General features: G+C 42.6%; 1 protein-coding gene across 4 annotated transcripts in view; it reads right to left on the bottom strand.

Moving 5' to 3' along the window:
* LRRC72 (leucine rich repeat containing 72) overlaps positions 1-19,584 on the bottom strand; it is a 46,718-nt gene that overhangs the window by 22,518 nt on the left and 4,616 nt on the right. For all 4 annotated transcript variants that reach the window (XM_002720850.4, XM_070059582.1, XM_070059581.1 and 1 more), the window contains 3 exons: positions 14,697-14,766; positions 2,118-2,199; positions 533-643 (listed from right to left, as the gene is read on the bottom strand). In XM_002720850.4, coding sequence (XP_002720896.2) covers positions 533-643; positions 2,118-2,199; positions 14,697-14,766 — 263 coding nt within the window. The remainder of the gene's footprint in view (positions 1-532; positions 644-2,117; positions 2,200-14,696; positions 14,767-19,584) is intronic.

The following is a 19,584-nucleotide window of genomic DNA, read 5'->3' as shown; positions in this document are numbered from 1 at the left end:
GTGCCCAGCTGCTTCACTTCAGATTCCAGCTTTCTGCTACTGTGCCTGGGAAGCGGTGGGTGCTGGCTAAAGCACTAAGGTCCCTGCCACCCACGTGAGAGACAGGGGTGGACTTCCTGGGTCCTGGCTTTAGCCTAGCCCAGCCCCAGCTCTTGTGAGCATTTAGGGAGTGAACCAGAAGATGGAAGATCTCTCTCTCTCTCTCTCTCTCTTTCTCTCTGTCACTCTGCCTTTCAAATAAAGAAAGAAAGAAATCTTTTGTGAGAAAAGATCAAATCCCAGATTTGAATATGTAGAATGTCTTTTGCTATTTTGTCATTTTCACCCAACACGCTCTGTCTCTTCACAAAACAAGCCTTTTTCCCTATTCCCTCAAATGCAAGTCTTAGAATAAGATCTTGTCTTGTTTTCAGAAATATGTTGGTATTTTAGTTATAGATATTGCTCTTCTAATTATCAACTTGAAATCTGGGGAAAAGTCTCATGTTATGACTAGTTTTAATTTAGGGTCATATAAAATGCAAATTGTTACTTAGGGTCTTCAGATTTAGCATTCCCTTTAACTCCTTCACTGTTGCATCAAGGTTTGTTAACTCGTTGTGGTGGAGCAGGAGGATATGCAAGGAAGGCAAATAGTGCAGACCTGGGAGGAAAAAAATTTGCAAGATTTGAGACTGTTTTCTATATTATTTTTTATTATTTACATTGACAGATACAAGTATTTTTAACTCTAATCAGACAAACCAACTAAAGACAAGAAAAGAATATCTTCTATCTGGTAAATAAGGAAAGGCTATTACTAATTTCATGAATTATTATTAAGAATAAAACAAAGCCTAAGAATCCAAATAATTTATTCTGATGTGAAAATGTGGAATCAGTTTTTTTCTTCTGTTATTGTTCTACTTTTTGTTTTCTGCAAAATGATCTTGTTTGTTTGGCTTTGGATTTTGGGGACGTTATTTTCTTTCTTTCTGTTTTTTTTTGGGGGGGGGGCACTGTTACTTAGATTTCATAAGGCCAATACATGGAGCAGTTCAGACTTTACTCCAAACTGCTCAGATAAGTATTTTCTTTATATATGAAATCAATTCATATAATTTTTATTGATTCTAAATTGTATACTTTTCTCACATTTTTACCTTAAATGAAAGAAGCCTGTGGGTTTTTTTATAGTCACATCATAATTTATGCAGCAAGATTTTCCTTCGTAGTGAATAAATTCTGCTTTATCACGTTCTGATTCTGTGATATAACATGTCAGAGAAAAGTGTTGTGCATTGTACTTCTTGGTATTTCATGAACATAGTATGTCATACACTTTTGTGTCTGGCTTGAAACTGCTGGCTTAGAGATTGCTGTGCGGGCTGGCACTGTGGCATAGCAGGTAAAGCCACCACCGGCAGTGCTGGCATCCCATATGGGCGCCAGTTTGAGCCTGGCTCGATCCAGCTCTCTGCTATGGCCTGGGAAAGCAGTGGAGGATGGCCCAAGTCCTTGGGCCCCTAAGCCCACATGGGAGACCCAGAAGAAGCTCCTGGCTCCTGGCTCCTGGCTCCTGGCTCTGGATCAGCGCAGCTCCAGCAGTTGCAGCCAGTTGAGGAGTGAACCAGCGGATGGAAGATCTCTCTCTCTCTCTCTCTGCCTCTCCTTCTCTCTGTGTAACTCTGACTTTCAAATAAATAAATAAATATTAAAAAAACAAAAATGAGAGATTGATGTGCATATAAAGTTAACTCAGATTGCAAACAGGAATTTGGTTGGTAAAAATTACAGCCAGTAAAAACTTTTAAGACTCAAAGTTTTTATGTTTATTAATGTCCCCAAGTATTGTTAAAATTTGTTCCCACAATATGTAATTTGTGTCCAGCTGTGAAGTAAGATGGAAAAATTCTTATGTTTAAAAAGATTCTTTCACATTTTGAATATGATGAGAATATTGCACCATCTAACAGCACATTCCTTAAGATAAAATATAGGTGAGACCACCCAGAAAATTAGATTCCATCACATATTTTCAACAGGAATGTGAAAAGGTGTTTGTGTGCCATTGGCAAGGACCCTTGTTTAATGCTATGACCTGATTGACAATCAACGGGGAAATTGTTAACACATACCTTCCAGCTCAAATATTGCGTTGTTGTTGAGATACAGTTCTGTCAGACAATAGTTTCGAGTAAGAAATGCTATCCCCTGGAGCTGGAAATGAGAGTTAGAAAGCGGCATAGGTTCATCAGTAATTCTCTCTCTCTCTCGCTCGCTACAATAAGCCCACAAAAGTTTCCCTTTGGGACTGTGCTATGCCTTGTATCTGGATCGGATCTGAGAACTATGTGATAAACAGGATGTTTTTTAGCTAATTGAAAGCTCTCTTGTTACAATCAGACTCCCTTGCCCAGCTTCCAAAGCCTGTGTCCCCTGACTGAGGCCTTTCGCTCCTACAACCCTTCTCCCAGTTCAGCCCCGGATGGTCTCATTGGTCTGGCTTTACGTACCCGGTAATCCACTATCTAAAGCTACTCAGGCAGGGCCCTTTCCTAAGACAGTGCCAAGACATTTCCTGCTTCCATGTGAGCCGTGATTTCCCTCTGCCTGTGTGGTTTTCCTCCTAGCACCCTTGTCATTGTGTTTACCCATCAGCCCTGGGCTGGCCGGCGTGCACCGCGGTACTACGTTCCTCCTTGCTCTCGAGAATTGGTGAAGCCATCATTTGATCCCTTTGCATCCCACCACTGTCATCCTTGCTCTGCCCTGACCCACTTTTCTTTGTCCGAACTTCAAGTCTGGTGTCCTGAATGATGGTCTAATTCTGAACTCTCTTTTGGCCCCAGTCTCTAAACTATCTCCTCCTCTCTGCTCCTTAGCCTTATGCTGAGCAGATCTCCTCAGTCTAGCCAAGATCTCAGGTCTGAGAATCAAGGCTTGGTGCTGACAGCCAGCTCAGCCTGACCCCATCCGCAACCCCAGGGCAAGGCACTGCATGATCCGAGAGCTTTTCCAGAAGACCTTCACAACCACCCCTGGGCTCGTGAACCTCCAAGTTCTTGACTCTCCAACACTCACCTTGCCCTACGCAGTTAACCATTTGATCTCCAGATGTTTGTGACTTCCTGAAGGAGAGAAGCTACGCTTCTCCAGGATCTCACCCTTTCCACCTCTCCGTTCTCCTAACGATACGGTGAAGTTGCATTCTACTTTCAAGATGAGGTTCCAAATTTCATGTGCATGAATTAAATTCGTCATAAGTAGTGTCTGGAAAATGCCTCATATGAACTATTACATGCTGTAGACATGATGTGGAGGGATTCAGTGCTAATCTGTGTATCAGAAATCCTTCTGTCATCTTGCAAGGAAAACGTCATCGCTTTTTGGATATTGACTCTATAACCTCTATACAATTTGACATATTTGAATAGTGTGGGTAAAACCTAAAGAAAGGGCTGAATGTTCTACAAGTAGCAAGTAGGCAAATTAAAAGGGTAATATTTTTATTGTTTAATACAGGATCTAGAAGGGAGAAGATTTTCATGAAATAGTTTTCAGTCCAGTGTTTAGTACTTTACACATGCAGCCATGAATGCTCATGATTGAAAACTGATTTTTTTTTTTTTAGTTCTCTGGAGCAAGAACTATTAACATTAGCATTTCTACCTTAAGTATAACTATTTGTCCCTTGATGAATAGATTCAGATAAATAGATGCCAACTCATTTGATAATGAAGACTTATCAAAAACTTCACTCATATCTTATGGAAGCCATTTGCGATTTGCATCCCGAGTTTGAAAACTGGCTTCTTCGATGAGTCTTCTCTCTAATTTTTTTTTTTCTAAATTAGCAACAGGAAGGCATGTGTGCTGTTTGCCTCATCATGACACAGATTCACCTCTACCAGATCAAGCCAGTGCTCATGCAGGAGCTACTTTAATTACGGCTTGTGTTAAAGTGATATACGGGGAGCGGCTGGCGCCATGGCTCACTTGGTTAATCCTCCACCTGCAGCACCAGCATCTCACATGGGCACCGGGTTCTAGTCCCAGTTGCTCCTCTTCCAGTCCAGCTCTCTGCTGTGGCCCAGGAGTGCAGTGGAGGATGGCCCAAGTGCTTGGGCCCTGCACCCCATGGGAGACCAGGAAAAAGCACCTGGCTCCTGGCTTTGGATCGGTGCAGCGCCAGCTGTGGCGGCCATTTGGGGAGTGAACCAACGGAAGGAAGACCTTTCTCTCTGTCTCTCTCCCATTGTCTATAACTCTACCTGTCAAATAAATAAATAAAAAAAAAGTGATGAGGGGAGCCACGTTCCTCTCAGGTAGGAGAAACGAGGTAAAGCAGGAAGGTCAAGGTCCTCACTGGCTTCCTGTCTCTTTCTGCCTTTCCCCCTGGCTCCCTGGCAGCCATTCACTGCCTTCTGCTCTGCCTCCCACCCCTCCCCGCTCTGACAACAAGTACACTTGACCTTGGCATAGGAAAAGTGGGAATCATGCCTTTTTCTTTTTTTTTTTTTTTCCAGTTGCCTGCCAACCACACACTAATAATCAAGCATCACAAATGAGTTAAGGCTAACTTCTCTTGCCTTACTCATTAGCAGCAGGACACTAATGAACGCCACAGGTTCATCTTGGTTATAGAAGCACAGCTTTCCCAAGAACATTAACACCATGGACCTCGATTGGAAGGACATTCAGTTTGTTGAGGTGAGGGGATGAGGGGTGGTGGAGTGGAAAGAGACAAAGCCAGATGGAGAGACCCTTGGGGAGCTACTGTAAGACTCAAGGCACAGGAGTGCTGCTGGCAGCTTTGATTTCAGAAAAGATGGCGGAATAGAACATGGGGTAGGAGGGCTAATGAGTAGAGTAACGGTGATGGGAGAAGAAAGCTTTGGGAAGAACTGAGAGACAGTTCCTGATTGTCAAAAATTTCAGAAACAGGAGAATCATTGTCCTGATTCTCAAGCCATTATTAGAGTGAAATGTTATTATCACTACCTGTTTAGAAAAATCAACACTATTGATTCTAAAGGTTGCCATAATATTTATAGCGACTGTGACACTTTACAGGTTGTATATCTTAGCTCAAAGCTCTGTAGCAAATTCGCAACAAATGCTAGCTATTATTATTTAACCATCACCAATAGTTTTGCGCATCTGTAAGCCACTGAGGTTCTACTAGGGAAACATCATACCAGTTTGAATTAAAAATGGAGGCATTCTTTAAAGCAAGATTTCTCAACCTCTGTTTTGAACCAGATAATTCTTTGTTGGTTTTGGGGATCTGAGGACTGTAATATATTAAGTAGTATCCTTAGCCTCTTCCCATTAAGTGCCAGCAGCACACACAACCCCACTGTGATAATTAAAAGTGACTGTAGGGGCTGGTGTTTTGGCGCCTTTGGTTAAACTGCTGCCTGCAACACCAGCATTCCCTATCAGAGTGCGGTCCCAACTACTCTGCTTCCTGTCCAGCTTCCTGATAATGCACCTAGAAAGGCAACAGAAGATGGCCCAAGTGCCTGTGCCCCTGCCACCCAAGTGGGAGACCTGGTTGAAGATCTGGGTTCCTGGCCCTTGCCACTGCAGCCATTTGAGGAATGAATCAGCAGATGGAAGATTCGTTTCTTGTTCTCTGTCACTCTGCCTTTCAAATCAATAAAATAAGTCCTTTTTTCTTTCTTTTATTTATTTATTTGACAGGTAGAGTTATAGACAGTTAGAGAGACAGAGAGAAAGGTCTTCATTCCGTTGGTTCACTCCCCAAATGGCCGCCACAGCCGGCGCTGTGCCAGTGCTGCGAAGCCAGGACCAGGTGCTTCCTCCTGGTCTCCTATGCGGGTGCAGGGCCCAAGCACTTGGGCCATCCTCCACTGCCTTCCCAGGCCACAGCAGAGAGCTATGGAGGAGTGACCAGGGCTAGAACCCGGTGCCCATATGGGATGTCGGAGCCGCAGGCGGAGGATTAACCAAGTGAGCCATGGTGCCGGCCCAAAATAAGTCTTTTTTCAACAAAATTGACTGTAGACACTGTCAAATACCCTCTAGAGAACAAAGTCACTCCCGGTTGAGTACTGCTGATTTACAGGCAAAGAAAGAAGGAATATTTATGAAGTGCTTCATAGGAGCTAAGCAATGACCTAGGTATTTTTACAGCATCATCTAAGACGAAGAAAACGATCCTGTTATTTATTTTATCCCAAGTTTACCTAGCACCAAATGGGCACTCAGAAAAGTTAAACAGCTTCCTTAAGGCCCAGAGGTAGTTAGTAGGAGAGTGAGGATTCAAACCCAAGTCTGTTGTACTCTCAAACCAAAAACTGGTGTATATTACATCACAACTGGACTCTCTAACTTGGGGAGACTTCTGTATAAGCCATCCAGAAGTCATTAATTGGAAAATATTTTGAAGTAAATCAGTTCATTAGATTGAGTAATGGAAAATACTCTATTATTTCTAGTTTTTATGCAATAAACCCAAAACGTGTCTAAAATGCATCCAAAAGTACTTGACTTGAAATAGGAAGAAAGAGAAGAGAAATACAATCATCTCTGAAGTCTTCCAAAGCATAATAATAAACAGAATTTAGGCTTAGTACATGCCAAGCAAATAAGTGTGTGTCTGTGTATGTATTTAACTTACTTAACCTTCACTCAGGAGATATGAACTAACTCTCTTACTATCCTACGTTAAGGTGATGAAATGCAGGCACAGAAAGGCTTGGTGACGTACCCATCATTATACAGCCGCTACAAAGGTACTGCAACAGGTTTGTAGAAAACAGAATTAAAAGATGTTTATTTTAGTGCAAAAAATGTTGAAATCCAAGCCTTTGAAGATGTTCAAAAGTTGATGGGAAAATGTGTATAATGAACTCATTTTGCGTGGATTTCAAATATTTTGGAGCCCAAATAAACCTATTTTTCTATTCCATTTTTCACAAACTTTTTGAACTATTCATAAAAATAAATGTTTAGTGGAAAAAAAAAGAGCCCTTGCAAATTAAAAACATTGAAATAGACATTAAGAGGGCTGGAAGAAAAAGGAGGAAATCTCCCAGAAAGTAGAGATCAACAACTAAGAAAATAAGTAGAAAATAAGAAAATGAGGGGAAGCATCAGAAAACCAGAGGACCAGTTCAGCAGTGTGGCATATACATAATGTAAGTTCCGGAGAGAGAATGATAAACATGGAAGAGAGAGGTTCTAAGTAGAAATTTCCTCGAGTTCAGTGCAATGGATTAGAATAGACCCACACGCAGGCACATCACTGTGAAACATCAGAACATTAAGGGCAAAGAGAAGAGCGTATAGGCCCTCAGACAGGACAGACAGACAGACACACACACATATGCAAGTGTGCCATATTCAAGGGGCAGGACTCAGAATGGCTTCTCACTCCCCAACACTCACACTGAAAACAAGAAGACAACAGTGAGAGTTCTTACCTCCAGTTCAGAATTCCATCAGCCCAACCAGCCAAAATACCCATCCAAGCATGAGAACTCAATAGAGACTAATGTAGGCATGCACAAGTTAACAACTGCCCACCTGCGACCCCTTCCCAGGAAGCCACTGGACAATGTCCTCCAGAGGAGAGCCATTGCACACCAACAAGGAGAGAGGCAAAGGGTCCCTCGGGGTGGTGACAGAGGGTGACTTAAGGCACGCACAGGCACACAACCAAGCAGGCCAGGCTGGGCAGGTGTCCTCAAGAAAATTAAAGTAATAGGAAAGTGTTCAATAGATTTGGTTCACCTGCCAGGGAGTTTGGTTGAATAAATGTCAGTAGCACACAAATGTACATTAGTTTGCCAGGACTGCCATAACAAAAAACACACAATGGTTTGCTTGAGCAGCATGATTTTTTTCCTTTAAAATTTTGGAGGCTGGAAGTTCAAGGTCAAGGTTATGGTGGGATTTCAGTTTCATTTGGACGGCCCTCTCTGTGGCTTATAGGTGGTCATCTTCCTGCTGCCTCCCAGGGTACACATTAGCAGGAAGCTGGAGTGGGCAGCAGAGCTGGGACTCTGATATGGGACATGGGCATCCCAGGTGGTATCTTAACTGCTATGCCAAAGTCTGCCCCTTTGTGTCCCCTTCTTGTAAAGACATGGGCCACTCTAATGACTGCATCTTAATGTGATTTTTTCTCACTTAATGCCCTATCTCCAAATACAGCCAAAGGCTGAGATACCAGGGATTAGAGCTTCCATATGTGAACTGGGGGTGGGACAAGTCAGCTCATAACAAAAGGCAAATTAGAAAAATAAAAGTTCTGCCCTCCAGGGAACTGGAGCAAGTACAATGAAAGGAAAAATAGAGTTTAATACACAGCTTAGTTCTGAAGAGCAAACTTGGTCGTGGCAATACAAAACAGTGAATATTGATTTAGCCCAAATTACAACACGACCACATCAGGAGACTGGGGAATGGAAAGTATGTATGTGTGTGGTAAAGCACAGGGTGGAAAAGAGAAACCAAGTCCCCATCTTCCTTAGTGGGAACAGAGCAGCCATTGTCCCCAAAGGAAGAATCACAAAGCAGCAGCAAGAGCAGCGTGTGAATTAGAGAAATGCAGATAAATAACAAAACATTGTGGTACCTGCTGGATGACATGTAGGGACTGGGATGGTGGGGAGCTTTGCTAACCGGTAGAACTAGCAAATTCTCGAAATGATTCTCTCAAGTATATATAGTTGTCCAAAAGTCAGCTGATTTTATTTACCTATTATTTTTTTAAAAAACATTATTGATTTATTTTTAAAGGCAGAGTTTGAGAGCGAGAAGGACACACACACACACACACACACACACACATCTTCCATCTGCTGGTTTACTCCCCAGATGGCTGCAACATCTAGGGCTGGACCAGGCTGAAGCCAGGAAACAGGAGCTTCATCCGGGTCTTCCACGTGGGTGGCAGGGCCATATACCAGCCTCTTTTAAAGAGTGGGGAGGTGGTTATCCTAATAGTTAGTCTGTGACTATTGTGGGTGAGCTTCCTTGCTGCGTATTTCAGATTCTATCTCCTCATTTTTTCGTGACAACTCTGGAAGAATTCGTACCCCACATCACATACAATGAGACAGCTCTAGAGAGACTGTGTGATTCACTAGACATTACCTGCTTAGTGATGGAAATTAATCTAAACCTGAGCTCTCAGTTCCACATTCCATTTATTAAATAACTACTCACTCCAGGTACTCTGGCAGGTTACTGGTAGCATTTCTTTGATTTCCATTTTTCTAGTGACCTGTGAACAGACGCCTGGTGAAGGGGGTTCATGGGGCCACAGAATCCAAGTAGAGGGGCCGGCACTGTAGTGTAGTAGGCTAAGCCTCCACTTGTGATGCCAGCATCCCATATGGGTGCCGGTTCACATCCTGACTGCTCCACTGCTGATCTAGCTCCCTGCTAATGGCCTGGGAAAGCAGTAGAAAATGTTCTAGCTCCATTTAGGGAATGAACCAGCGGATGGAAGACCTCTCTCTCCGCCTTTCCCTCTCTCTCTGTAACTCTGTCTCTCAAGTAAATAAATATTTTTTAAAAGAATTCAAGTAGGAGTAGCAGTGGAGGGAAATGATCCAATGAGCCAGGAGAGATGGTAGGGGGTGAGGTCAGATGGTAGGGGGTGAGGCCCAACATGGGTAGGATCTGGTAGGTGGCTGCTAGAATTTGGCTGAAAGAAACAGCAGTGAGCCCTTGGAAGTTTGGGGCAGGGAGTGGCATGTTTCCAGTAGCGTTCACAGATCATGTTGTCTGGTGAGTGATTCCAGGGGGCAGTGATCTTGCTTCCCAGGGGACACTTGATGGTGTCTGAACCTCCCAGGAGAGGGGGATCTGTTGGCCCCTTAAGAGTAGAGGGATTGAACTGCACAGACCAGCACTGCCCCAGTGTGCGGTGATAAAGTCAGTAGTGTCAAGATTGAAAAGGGAGCAAAAACATTCATAGGCCAGTAGTTGAATGACATGGTGAGGTTCTGGAAAGTTCTATAATTACATGCTCATGCAAAGGTAGGGCAGAAGTTGTGGCACAGTGGGTTGAGCCATCCTACATCCCATATCAGTGATGGTTAGAGTCCCAGCTGCTTTGCTTCTGATGCAGCTCCCTGCTAATGTGCCTGGGAAGGCAGCAGAGGATGGCTGAAGCGCCTTGGTCCCTGACACCCACATGGGTGACCCAGATGGAGTTCCTGGCTCTTGGCTGTGGCCTGACCTAGCCCTGGTTTTTGAGAAGTAAAGCATGAACAGAAAGATTCTCTCTCTCTTTCTCTCTCTCTGTCTCTCTCTCTCTCTGTCACTTTGCCTTTCAAATCAATTAGTCAATCTAAAGAAAAAAAGGGGTAGATTGTTGTATGTTTGAGTACTAAAATCATAGCATTTCTTATGTTTACACAGAACTCCAAGAATGAGTTGGGAGAATTTTCATGATATATGCTGAATTATACAGGAGCAAGAGAAAAAAGAAAAATTTTAATATAGTTTAAGGATTCCAAAGTTCATTTTTAGGATGTTCCTATCCAATAGATTAAAACAATGCATTTGTTTCCATCTCTGGTTAAAATATACACAGTTCTCATAAATAAAATTCTCACTTTAAAAATGTTTAAAGGTAACTATATTTAACTAATACAAACAGAATTTTATTCTAATGTTTTCCCCTCTCATTTCCTACTTACTGAAATTTTTGAATATGTTCTTCCAAAAGTGGGTTGTATTTCTTGGTTGAATCATCGAAAATGATAACTAGATATTTATTGCACATACCTACAAGGTTCGCAGCCATGCAGTGAGGGCTTATTTAGGTTAATTTACTTTTCTGAGGAGGCTTTAAATATTTGGCAAAGTGTACTTCGACACAGTTGACACAGGGATATAATTAATGCTGCCAGAGGCAACAGAAATATCTAAAAGCCCCAATTACGTGGAATGCATGCTCGTTTGTTTTGTTCTTTAACAGCCCTATTCTCTGCCATGAAGTTTGTGCTGCTCTAAACATTTTTTTTGTTTTTGAAAAAGGCATGAGATACATAAAAGAATGAATAAGTATATCTAGCCAGGCTCATGTACAGATAGATCTGGTTGGAGCTAACACAAAGCTTCTGTGATCAAGAGCGTGGTATAAAACTACCTACAGGCCGGCACCGCAGCTCACTAGGCTAATCCTCCGCCTGCGGCGCCGGCACCCTGGGTTCTAGTCCTGGTCCAGGTGCTGGATTCTGTCCCGGTTGCCCCTCTTCCAGGCCAGCTCTCTGCTGTGGCCCAGGAGTGCAGTGGAGGATGGCCCAGGTCCTTGGGCCCTGCACCTGCATGGGAGACCAGGATAAGTACCTGGCTCCTGGTTTCAGATCGGCACAGCATGCCAGCCACAATGAGCCAGCCATAGTGGCCACTTTGCGGGTGAACCAACTGCAAAAGGAAGACCTTTCTCTCTGTCTCTCTCTCTCACTGTCTAACTCTGCCTGTCAACAACAACAACAATGAAACTACCTACAAGGTACAGTAGTCCCTCGCCATCCCCATATCCATGGTTTCTCTTTCCATGGCTTCCATTTGGGGTCAACACAAAATAGAAAATTCCAGAAATCAACAGTTTATAAGCTTTAAATCAAGTCAGATTTCAAGCAAGGGGATGGGATCTCACGCTGGCCTGCTCTGTCTTGCCCGGGATGGGAATCACCCCTCTGCTCTGCATTTCCATGCTGTATATGCGACCCCCTCGTTAGTCACTTAGTCACTGTCTCCATCATCAGATCAGCTGTCTCGGCCTCGCAGTGCTCAAGCTAACCTTTAACTGTGACTCCAAGTGGAAGAGAAGTGATGCTGGCAGTTCAGATGTGCCGAAGAGAAGCTGCTTCCTGAGTGCCTGAGCTCTGCCTGTCTCTAATGGCTGGGAGGAGAGCTCCTGGCCTTACGTCCAGGTAACGGACCCTCCAGAGGGCACACAGGGCCACTCTTCTGGGGCTGTCTCTTTGGAATAAGGAAGGCTTTCCCAGAAGCCTGCAGCAGCTGTGCCCTCACAGCTCTGTTGCCTCTGAGCTGTGGTCCCGTTTGCTTACTGGCAGAGTGAGAGCATCCGCATTAGCTTAGACAACTCCCGATCCATCCCCAGAACCAGACGGTGGCGCCCACTTGAGTGAAATGCGGGAAGACTACAAACCAAACCCAACCCGGACGCTGCTGGGCAGGAAGGGAAGAAGAGAATGGGCACTGAGTGGACAGCCAATGTCTTCGCAGGCTTCAATACATATTGTGCATTGAATAAACAAACAAAAAGGTATGCTCTCTTCATTTTGCTGCTTCTGCCTTACTTTTTCCTGAATGAAGACATTCACTGATGTCACAATGATACTGGTCACAAATTCAGATTATCCTTAACAATATGTTGAGCTTCTAAATATTAATCTTCATGTGTCAGTGTTAACATTTTTGCCTCAATCCTCTTGGCTGTTGTTATAGGGGCAGCATAGCTTCTTCTGTGGTTGCAACACAGTATAACCCAGATTTTAATGAAAACTCATAGTTAAGATTTCATACACTAACTTTGATAAAGTACAACTGATACACCTGTTTGAGTTTGTGTTCGGAATACAACTTTGATGTCTGAAGGAGTACAAATATTCAGGCACTTTAACACCCAGTCAGCTATCCATCCATAGAAACAAGTACTTTAGCTTATCCATTTCTCCCATGACACTTAATACTCAGTGCAAATGTGACATCCCTTCAATGTCATATGGACTCAACAACTCTGTGAGTTAAAGAACAAAGTATGCGATGATGGTGTGGGAAATATGAACTAGCAAGCACAAGAATTCAGTCTGTTGCTGTATCCCTTCCCTGCCCACCTACTCTGAAACCAAAAGAAAGTGAAAACAGTTGGTATTGCTTGTAATCCCCTCCTATGCGCACAGTGCACCTGCAACTCAGCTTGAAAGCTAAATGAGTGGTTGGAAGGCAGACGGTATCTACTCCCAGAAAGCAAAAAACAAAAACAAAAAAACAAAAAACAAAAACTCACAAAATCCCCAATTACATCCCCCTTTTTTGATACAATGCCAACATTTTACATATTCTTTTCCTTCAAAACTGAACACCACAAGACACACAAACACCAAAAGCAAAGACCAGTCACTTCTGCCATGCTTGGTAACTTCTACTTTTGCAACTCAGAGGTCATGTACTATGACCCAGGATAATTTTCGACAGACCATTTCAAAGAGCCTTAAGCAGGACATGCACTTTTCCATTTCAGCCATTACTGCCTGGGCCTCCAAGTTATGCGTGTTTGTTCTCTTAGAAAAGTGTTTCAAGCTTATGAGACTCACGTTTGTAGTTAATACAGAAAGCATTTTCATTTTCCATTTCCACTCAGCTGGTTAAAAATAAAGATGAAAGATGCAGTGAGATATTGAAATATTGTCACCAGCGTGGCTGTTTAAGATTCAGTGCTGCGAATCTGGGCTCCTGCTGGAAACTCAAGTATTTTTATTCCTGTTTCCAAGAGCTGCTGCTTGAAAGTCAAAATTCAGAATGCTAAGATTGGGTATATCGATATATAATGAACAAAATACAAGCTGTGGGAAGTCAGATTTTTCAAAGTGGAAACAACCTCTTCACTGACTAACTGTGATGGGCATCTATGCTTGAGTCTAATTAAGCTCAGTCTGACATCCATGCTTGGAAGGAGCTTGGAGCCCCACACTTTGGCTCCCACTGTGGACTGAGGGGGAAGGGGGCTGCCTCTTAAACCCTTGCTTTGAAGAGAAACTTCAAGGGCCATCGTTCACGACGTCGAGGCCCCTTCCTTGCAGTCTGGGGACATGGTGCCTGACACTTGATGCTTCCAGCGAGGGTAGCACCTAGGAGGTAACAACCCAGGGCGTGTGAGTCCTGGGAGCTGGATGAAGCACCCCTATGGGTACCCTGAGCTGCGGCGCTGGGTGGTATCCAGCAAAGTAGCTTCCTTCTTTCTTTTTCCTCTGCCTCTACACCGCCTCACTCCATCCCAAACCTACAGACAGCTGGGCTAGAGGTGAGGGGAAGCAGAGCAGCTGAACGCGACCTCCTGGTGGGCTCAGCCTCTGCCTGAACCCTCTCTGGGGCAGGGGTGGAGAGTGTCTCATGGGTGAGTGAAGAGTGACAGCCCCTTCTTCTATTCCCCTGTACGGACGGGGACTACGACTGTTAGTTACTCAAGTGGACTGTAAGGTTTTGTGCATGCCAGCAGAGAGGAGAAAAGCCATGAGTTTTCTTCCAGGAGCCTGGGAAGAAATGAGCTCCACCAAACAGCTTTGAAAGGAAGTAGGAGGCAGGAGAAAAAAATTGCAGTCGGATAGCATCTCACAGAATGTCTTTATTTAAATATACTATATATATATATACACACACACACACAGACACACACACATATCAGAGGTCTATGTATAAGATATATATGGGGGTACTTCAAAAATTCATGGAAATTACATTAAATATTAACTTTGCACAAAATATCTTAAAATCCATGCATAAATTGTTTTTTCATAATATGCATTTTCCATGAATGTTTTGAACATTCCTCATATGTTTTATATAAATATATATGTTTCTTAGCTAGATTTACATTTTAAGCATAAAACATTAAAGCACTTAGATGCTAGCTCTATCAAAAGCATAAAATCAATATAGTAAAATCTTAGTGATTTAGGAATAAAGGATAACACTACCTTGTTGTGATGAAGCCATAAGTATTTTAAGTTTTTAAACCTGGAAAGATCAATGACCTCTGTCAGTTCTCTGAAAAGAAGAAAAAAACAAAGTAAACATCATCAGCGATTGACTTCAGCCATGGTTAATCCTCAAAGGTAGGGCTGGTCGTGTGGCCAGTACTGCTTGGGAGTAAGAGGCCAGGCCTCTGTTTTTTTGCTAAGTCATTGGCACATTCACCTGCTAATACTTGCAATTCTATCATTATACCTTTACTTCTTTGGATTATGATTTTTGTCAGCCTGATAAAGCTACTGCTTAAAGGAGAGCACAGAAACACACACCTCGTTAGGACTACTCTTGATCTTAGCCAAAAAGCCGAGAAGTGATACTGCGTTACGACTGAATGTATTCCATCCTCCAATGCAAGCAGATTAGACAGAAGAGGAGCAGACAGGAAAAGTCAGTGAAGAACATTCTGGACTTTCAAATAGCTGTGGGAAACACCAATGGTTCCTCCCACAGCGGGCTCACTTTGGGGTTGGTCCCTGTATTGCCTAGACTGACTTAAGAGATGGAAATCACGGGACCCCGGGAGACAGGTTGAGTAAAGGCTTTTGTTTTCCCTTTTTTGCTTGCTAGTTGAAGGATCAAGATATTTTCCATCTGTCTTGAAGTGTGTGGGACTCTAGCTATGGATGCCCTGGTCTCTGTTACAGGTGCTGTTCACTCAACAAAGGGGCAGACCCTAGTGGGTCTCCTGAGGCCTGGAGTATCCAGATCTCATTTCTCAGGGCAGAAATTGTACCTTCCAAACGCGCATGCATACATGTCTGTATTTATCAAATGTTTAAATAGAGCTCATATGCAGGTACTTGAAAAAGTTCATGGAAGATAAAATTAAAATGTGCATTTATTTTGGAAAAAAATTTATCCAAATCTATGCATATGAGGGAACTTCAAAAGGTTCCTGGAAAATACATATTATGAAAAAGCATGCATTAAAAAATTTTTGCACCAAAATAAAATTATCTTTTAATTCCATTTTTTTTAACTTTTATTTAGTAAATATAAATTTCCAAAGTACAGTTTATGGATTACAATGGCTTTTTCCCCCCCATAATTTCCCTCCCACCTGCAACCCTCCCATCTCCCGCTCCCTCTCCATTCCATTCACATCAAGATTCATTTTCAATTATCTTTATACACAGAAGATCAATTTAGTATATATTAAGTAAAGATTACATCAGTTAGCACCCACACAGAACATAAAGTGTAAAGTACTGTTTCAGTACTAGTTATAGCATTAATTCACATTGGACAACACATTAAGGACAGAGATACCACATGAGGAGTAAGTACACAGTGACTCCTGTTGTTGACTTAACAATTTGACACTCTTGTTTATGGCGTCAGTAATCTCCCTAGGCTCTAGTCATGAGTTGCCAAGGCTATGGAAGCCTTTTGAGTTCGCTGACTCTGATTTTATTTAGACAAGGCCAGAGTCAAAGTGGAAGTTCTCTCCTCCCTTCAGAGAAAGGTACCTCCTTCTTTGATAGCCTGTTCTTTCCACTGGGATCTCACTCGCAGAGATCTTTCATTTAGGTTTTTTTTGTTGTTGTTGTGTGGGTGTTTTTTTTTTTTTTTTTTTTTTTTGCCAGAGTGTCTTGGCTTTCCATGCCTAAAATACTCTCATGGGCTCTTCAGCCAGATCCGAATGCCTTAAGGGCTGATTCTGAGGCCAGAGTGCTGTTTAGGACATCTGCCATTCTATGAGTCTGCTGTGTATCCCACTTCCCATGTTGGATTGTTCTCTCCCTTTTTTATTCTATCAGTTAGTATTAGCAGACACTAGTCTTATTTATGTGATCCTTTGACTCTTAGACCTATCAGTGTGATCAATTGTGAACTGAAATTGATCACTTGGACTAGTGAGATGGCATTGGTACATGCCACCTTGATGGGATTGTATTGGAATCCCCTGGCACATTTCTAACTCCACCATTCGGGGCAAGTCCAAATGAGCATATCCCAAATTGTACATCTCCTCCCTCTCATCCCAAACTATGCAACAGATAAAGGGTTAATAACCAGAATCTACAAAGAGATCAAGAAACTCCACAACATCAAAACAAACAACCCACTTAAGAGATGGGCCAAGGACCACAATAGACATTTTTCAAAAGAGGAAATCCAAATGGCCAACAGGCACATGAAAAAATGTTCAAGGTCACTAGCAATCAGGGAAATGCAAATCAAAACCACAATGAGGTTTCACCTCACCCCGGTTAGAATGGCTCACATTCAGAAATCTACCAACAACAGATGCTGGCGAGGATGTGGGGAAAAAGGGACACTAACCCACTGTTGGTGGGAATGCAAACTGGTTAAGCCACTATGGAAGTCAGTCTGGAGATTCCTCAGAAACCTGAATATAACCCTACCATACAACCCAGCCATCCCACTCCTTGGAATTTACCCAAAGGAAATGAAATTGGCAAACAAAAAAGCTGTCTGCACCTTAATGTTTAGTGCAGCTCAATTCACAATAGCTAAGACCTGGAATCAACCCAAATGCCCATCAACAGTAGAATGGATAAAGAAATTATGGGACATGTACTCTATAGAATACTATACAGCAGTCAAAAACAATGAAATCCGGTCATTTGCAACAAAATGGAGGAATCTAGAAAACATCATGCTGAGTGAATTAAGCCAGTCCCAAAGGGACAAATATCATATGTTCTCCCTGATCGGTGACAACTAACCAACCACAAAAAAGGAAACCTGATGAAGTGAAAGGGACACTATGAGAAACGGTGACTTGATCAGCTCTTGTCCTGACTGTTGATGTACAATTTAATACTTTATCCCTTTTAGTATTTTTTGTTCTAGTTAATACTATTGGTTGAACTCTGTAATTAACACACAATTATTCTTAGGTGTTTAAATTTAATTCCATTTTCATGAGGTTTTGGAAGCACCCTTACACTGTATGCCAGGCACTTATCTAAGTACTTAATATACAAATGCTAATTATTATTACATATATCAACTCATTTATTATAACATCCTCTCATGATTTTTTTATGTTTGGATTCTGAGGGGCTAGAATTATCTTTTTTTTTCCCAGTGAAAAACATATCTAAAGCATTCAAACAAAATATCTAGGCACAATTAACCCCTTTCCACCAAATTTTATATTGAAAAATCTCAAACCAAGAGAAGCTGAAGAAGCACTATAATGGACACTTTTTTAAAAAAGGTTATTTATTTATTTATTTGAGAGATAGAGTTACAGACAGTGAGGGGAGAGACAAATAGAGAGGTCTTCCATTGCTGGTTCATTCCCCAAATGGCACCAACAGCCAGAGCTGTGCCAATCTGAAGCCAGGAGCCAGGAGCTTCTTCCGAGTCTGCCACATGGGTGCAGGGGTCCAAGGACTTGGGTCATCTTCTACTGCTTTCCCAGGCCAAAGCAGAGAGCTGGATGGGAAGTGGAGCAGCCGGGACTAGAACTGGCGCCCATATGGGATGCCGGTGCTGCAGACAGAGGATTAAACTACTGAGCCATGCCACCAGCCCCTACAATGGACACTTACAATGCCATCGTACTTTTAAATACAGTACCACACTTTTTCACCTTCTACTTATCCAATATATATACTTATTGGGTGATAAGTTTCCTGGCGAATCACTTGAAAACACATATCAGGCTTTAAATTGTAGTGCTCTCACTCCTGACTAGTTCAGCACACGTATCCCTCAAAGTAGGACATCTTTCTGCATACTCTCAATACTGCAATCACACATGGGCGGATTACATTTAATTCAATAATATCATATGATAGGCTATTCACATCAAATCTCTCCCACTGACCCTCCATCTCTTTTGTAATTTTAGTAAAACCTGACTCTCAACAACATTCATGCAGGGCATTCAGTCAGTATAAATTTAGTCTTTTAGAATTTATCCTCCTTTCCTTTCTCCTGTTAACAATTATTTTTTCCTAAGGGTTCAAGACAGTTTCCTGATTGCTCTCTGATGACTGAATTAAAGATCAATGACTCCTCTTTTTTTAAGATTTATTTATTTGAAAGACAAAGATACAAAGAGAGGAGAGAGAGAGAGAGAGAGAGAGAGAGAGAGAGAGAGAGAGAGAAAGGTCTTCTACATGCTGGTTCACTCCCCCAGAAGGTTGCAACAGCCGGGACTAGACCAGACCAAGGCCAGATGCAAGGAGCTTCTTCTGAGTCTCCCATGTGGGTGCAGGGGCCCAAGCACTTGGGCCATCTCCTGATGCTTTCCCAGCTATAATAGCAGGGAGCTGGATGGGAAGTGGAGCAGCCAGGTCTCGAACTGGCACCATATGGGATGCCAGTGCTGCAAGTAGAGGCTTAACCTTCTATGCCACAGTTCCAGCCCTAGGTAGATAAATTTTCAAATACAGCAGTGGTAAGCACTGCCTAGCAGCAGGAGGTGGAGAATATTGGTTTGTCCCATTCTTGGTGAAAGAGAGAAGGAGTGAATGAAGCCAAGTCAGTCATTTGGTTAAGCTGGTAACAGCCAGGTCTGTCCACTGTATGTTGCCCAAAACTCAGGCCATGTATCTTGTTTCTCAACATCTATTTACTCAATGGCCTTAGCTTCAATTATTCAAAGATTAGAAATGGGACTTAAGCACCCCCTTGACTTGCATCCTCTGGTCTGCTTTAACAAAAGCCAGGAGGAAAAGAAAGCTAGGCACCAGAAGCAATGTAAAGATAGCTGGCAGGCCTATTGATGGCTGTTCTGTACAGTGATCTGCCCTCAAGGAGACCCAACAGGCATCAATAGATTTGTGTTTATAAAGTGATTCCTGTCTTTCTTTTTTAAAAGGAAAGCAGAGTGACAGAGCGAGACGGAGA

This window comes from Oryctolagus cuniculus, chromosome 16 (assembly GCF_964237555.1).
Source record: "Oryctolagus cuniculus chromosome 16, mOryCun1.1, whole genome shotgun sequence".
NCBI classification, from domain to species: Eukaryota; Metazoa; Chordata; class Mammalia; order Lagomorpha; family Leporidae; genus Oryctolagus; species Oryctolagus cuniculus.
This window is presented reverse-complemented; position numbering and strand designations above follow the sequence as displayed.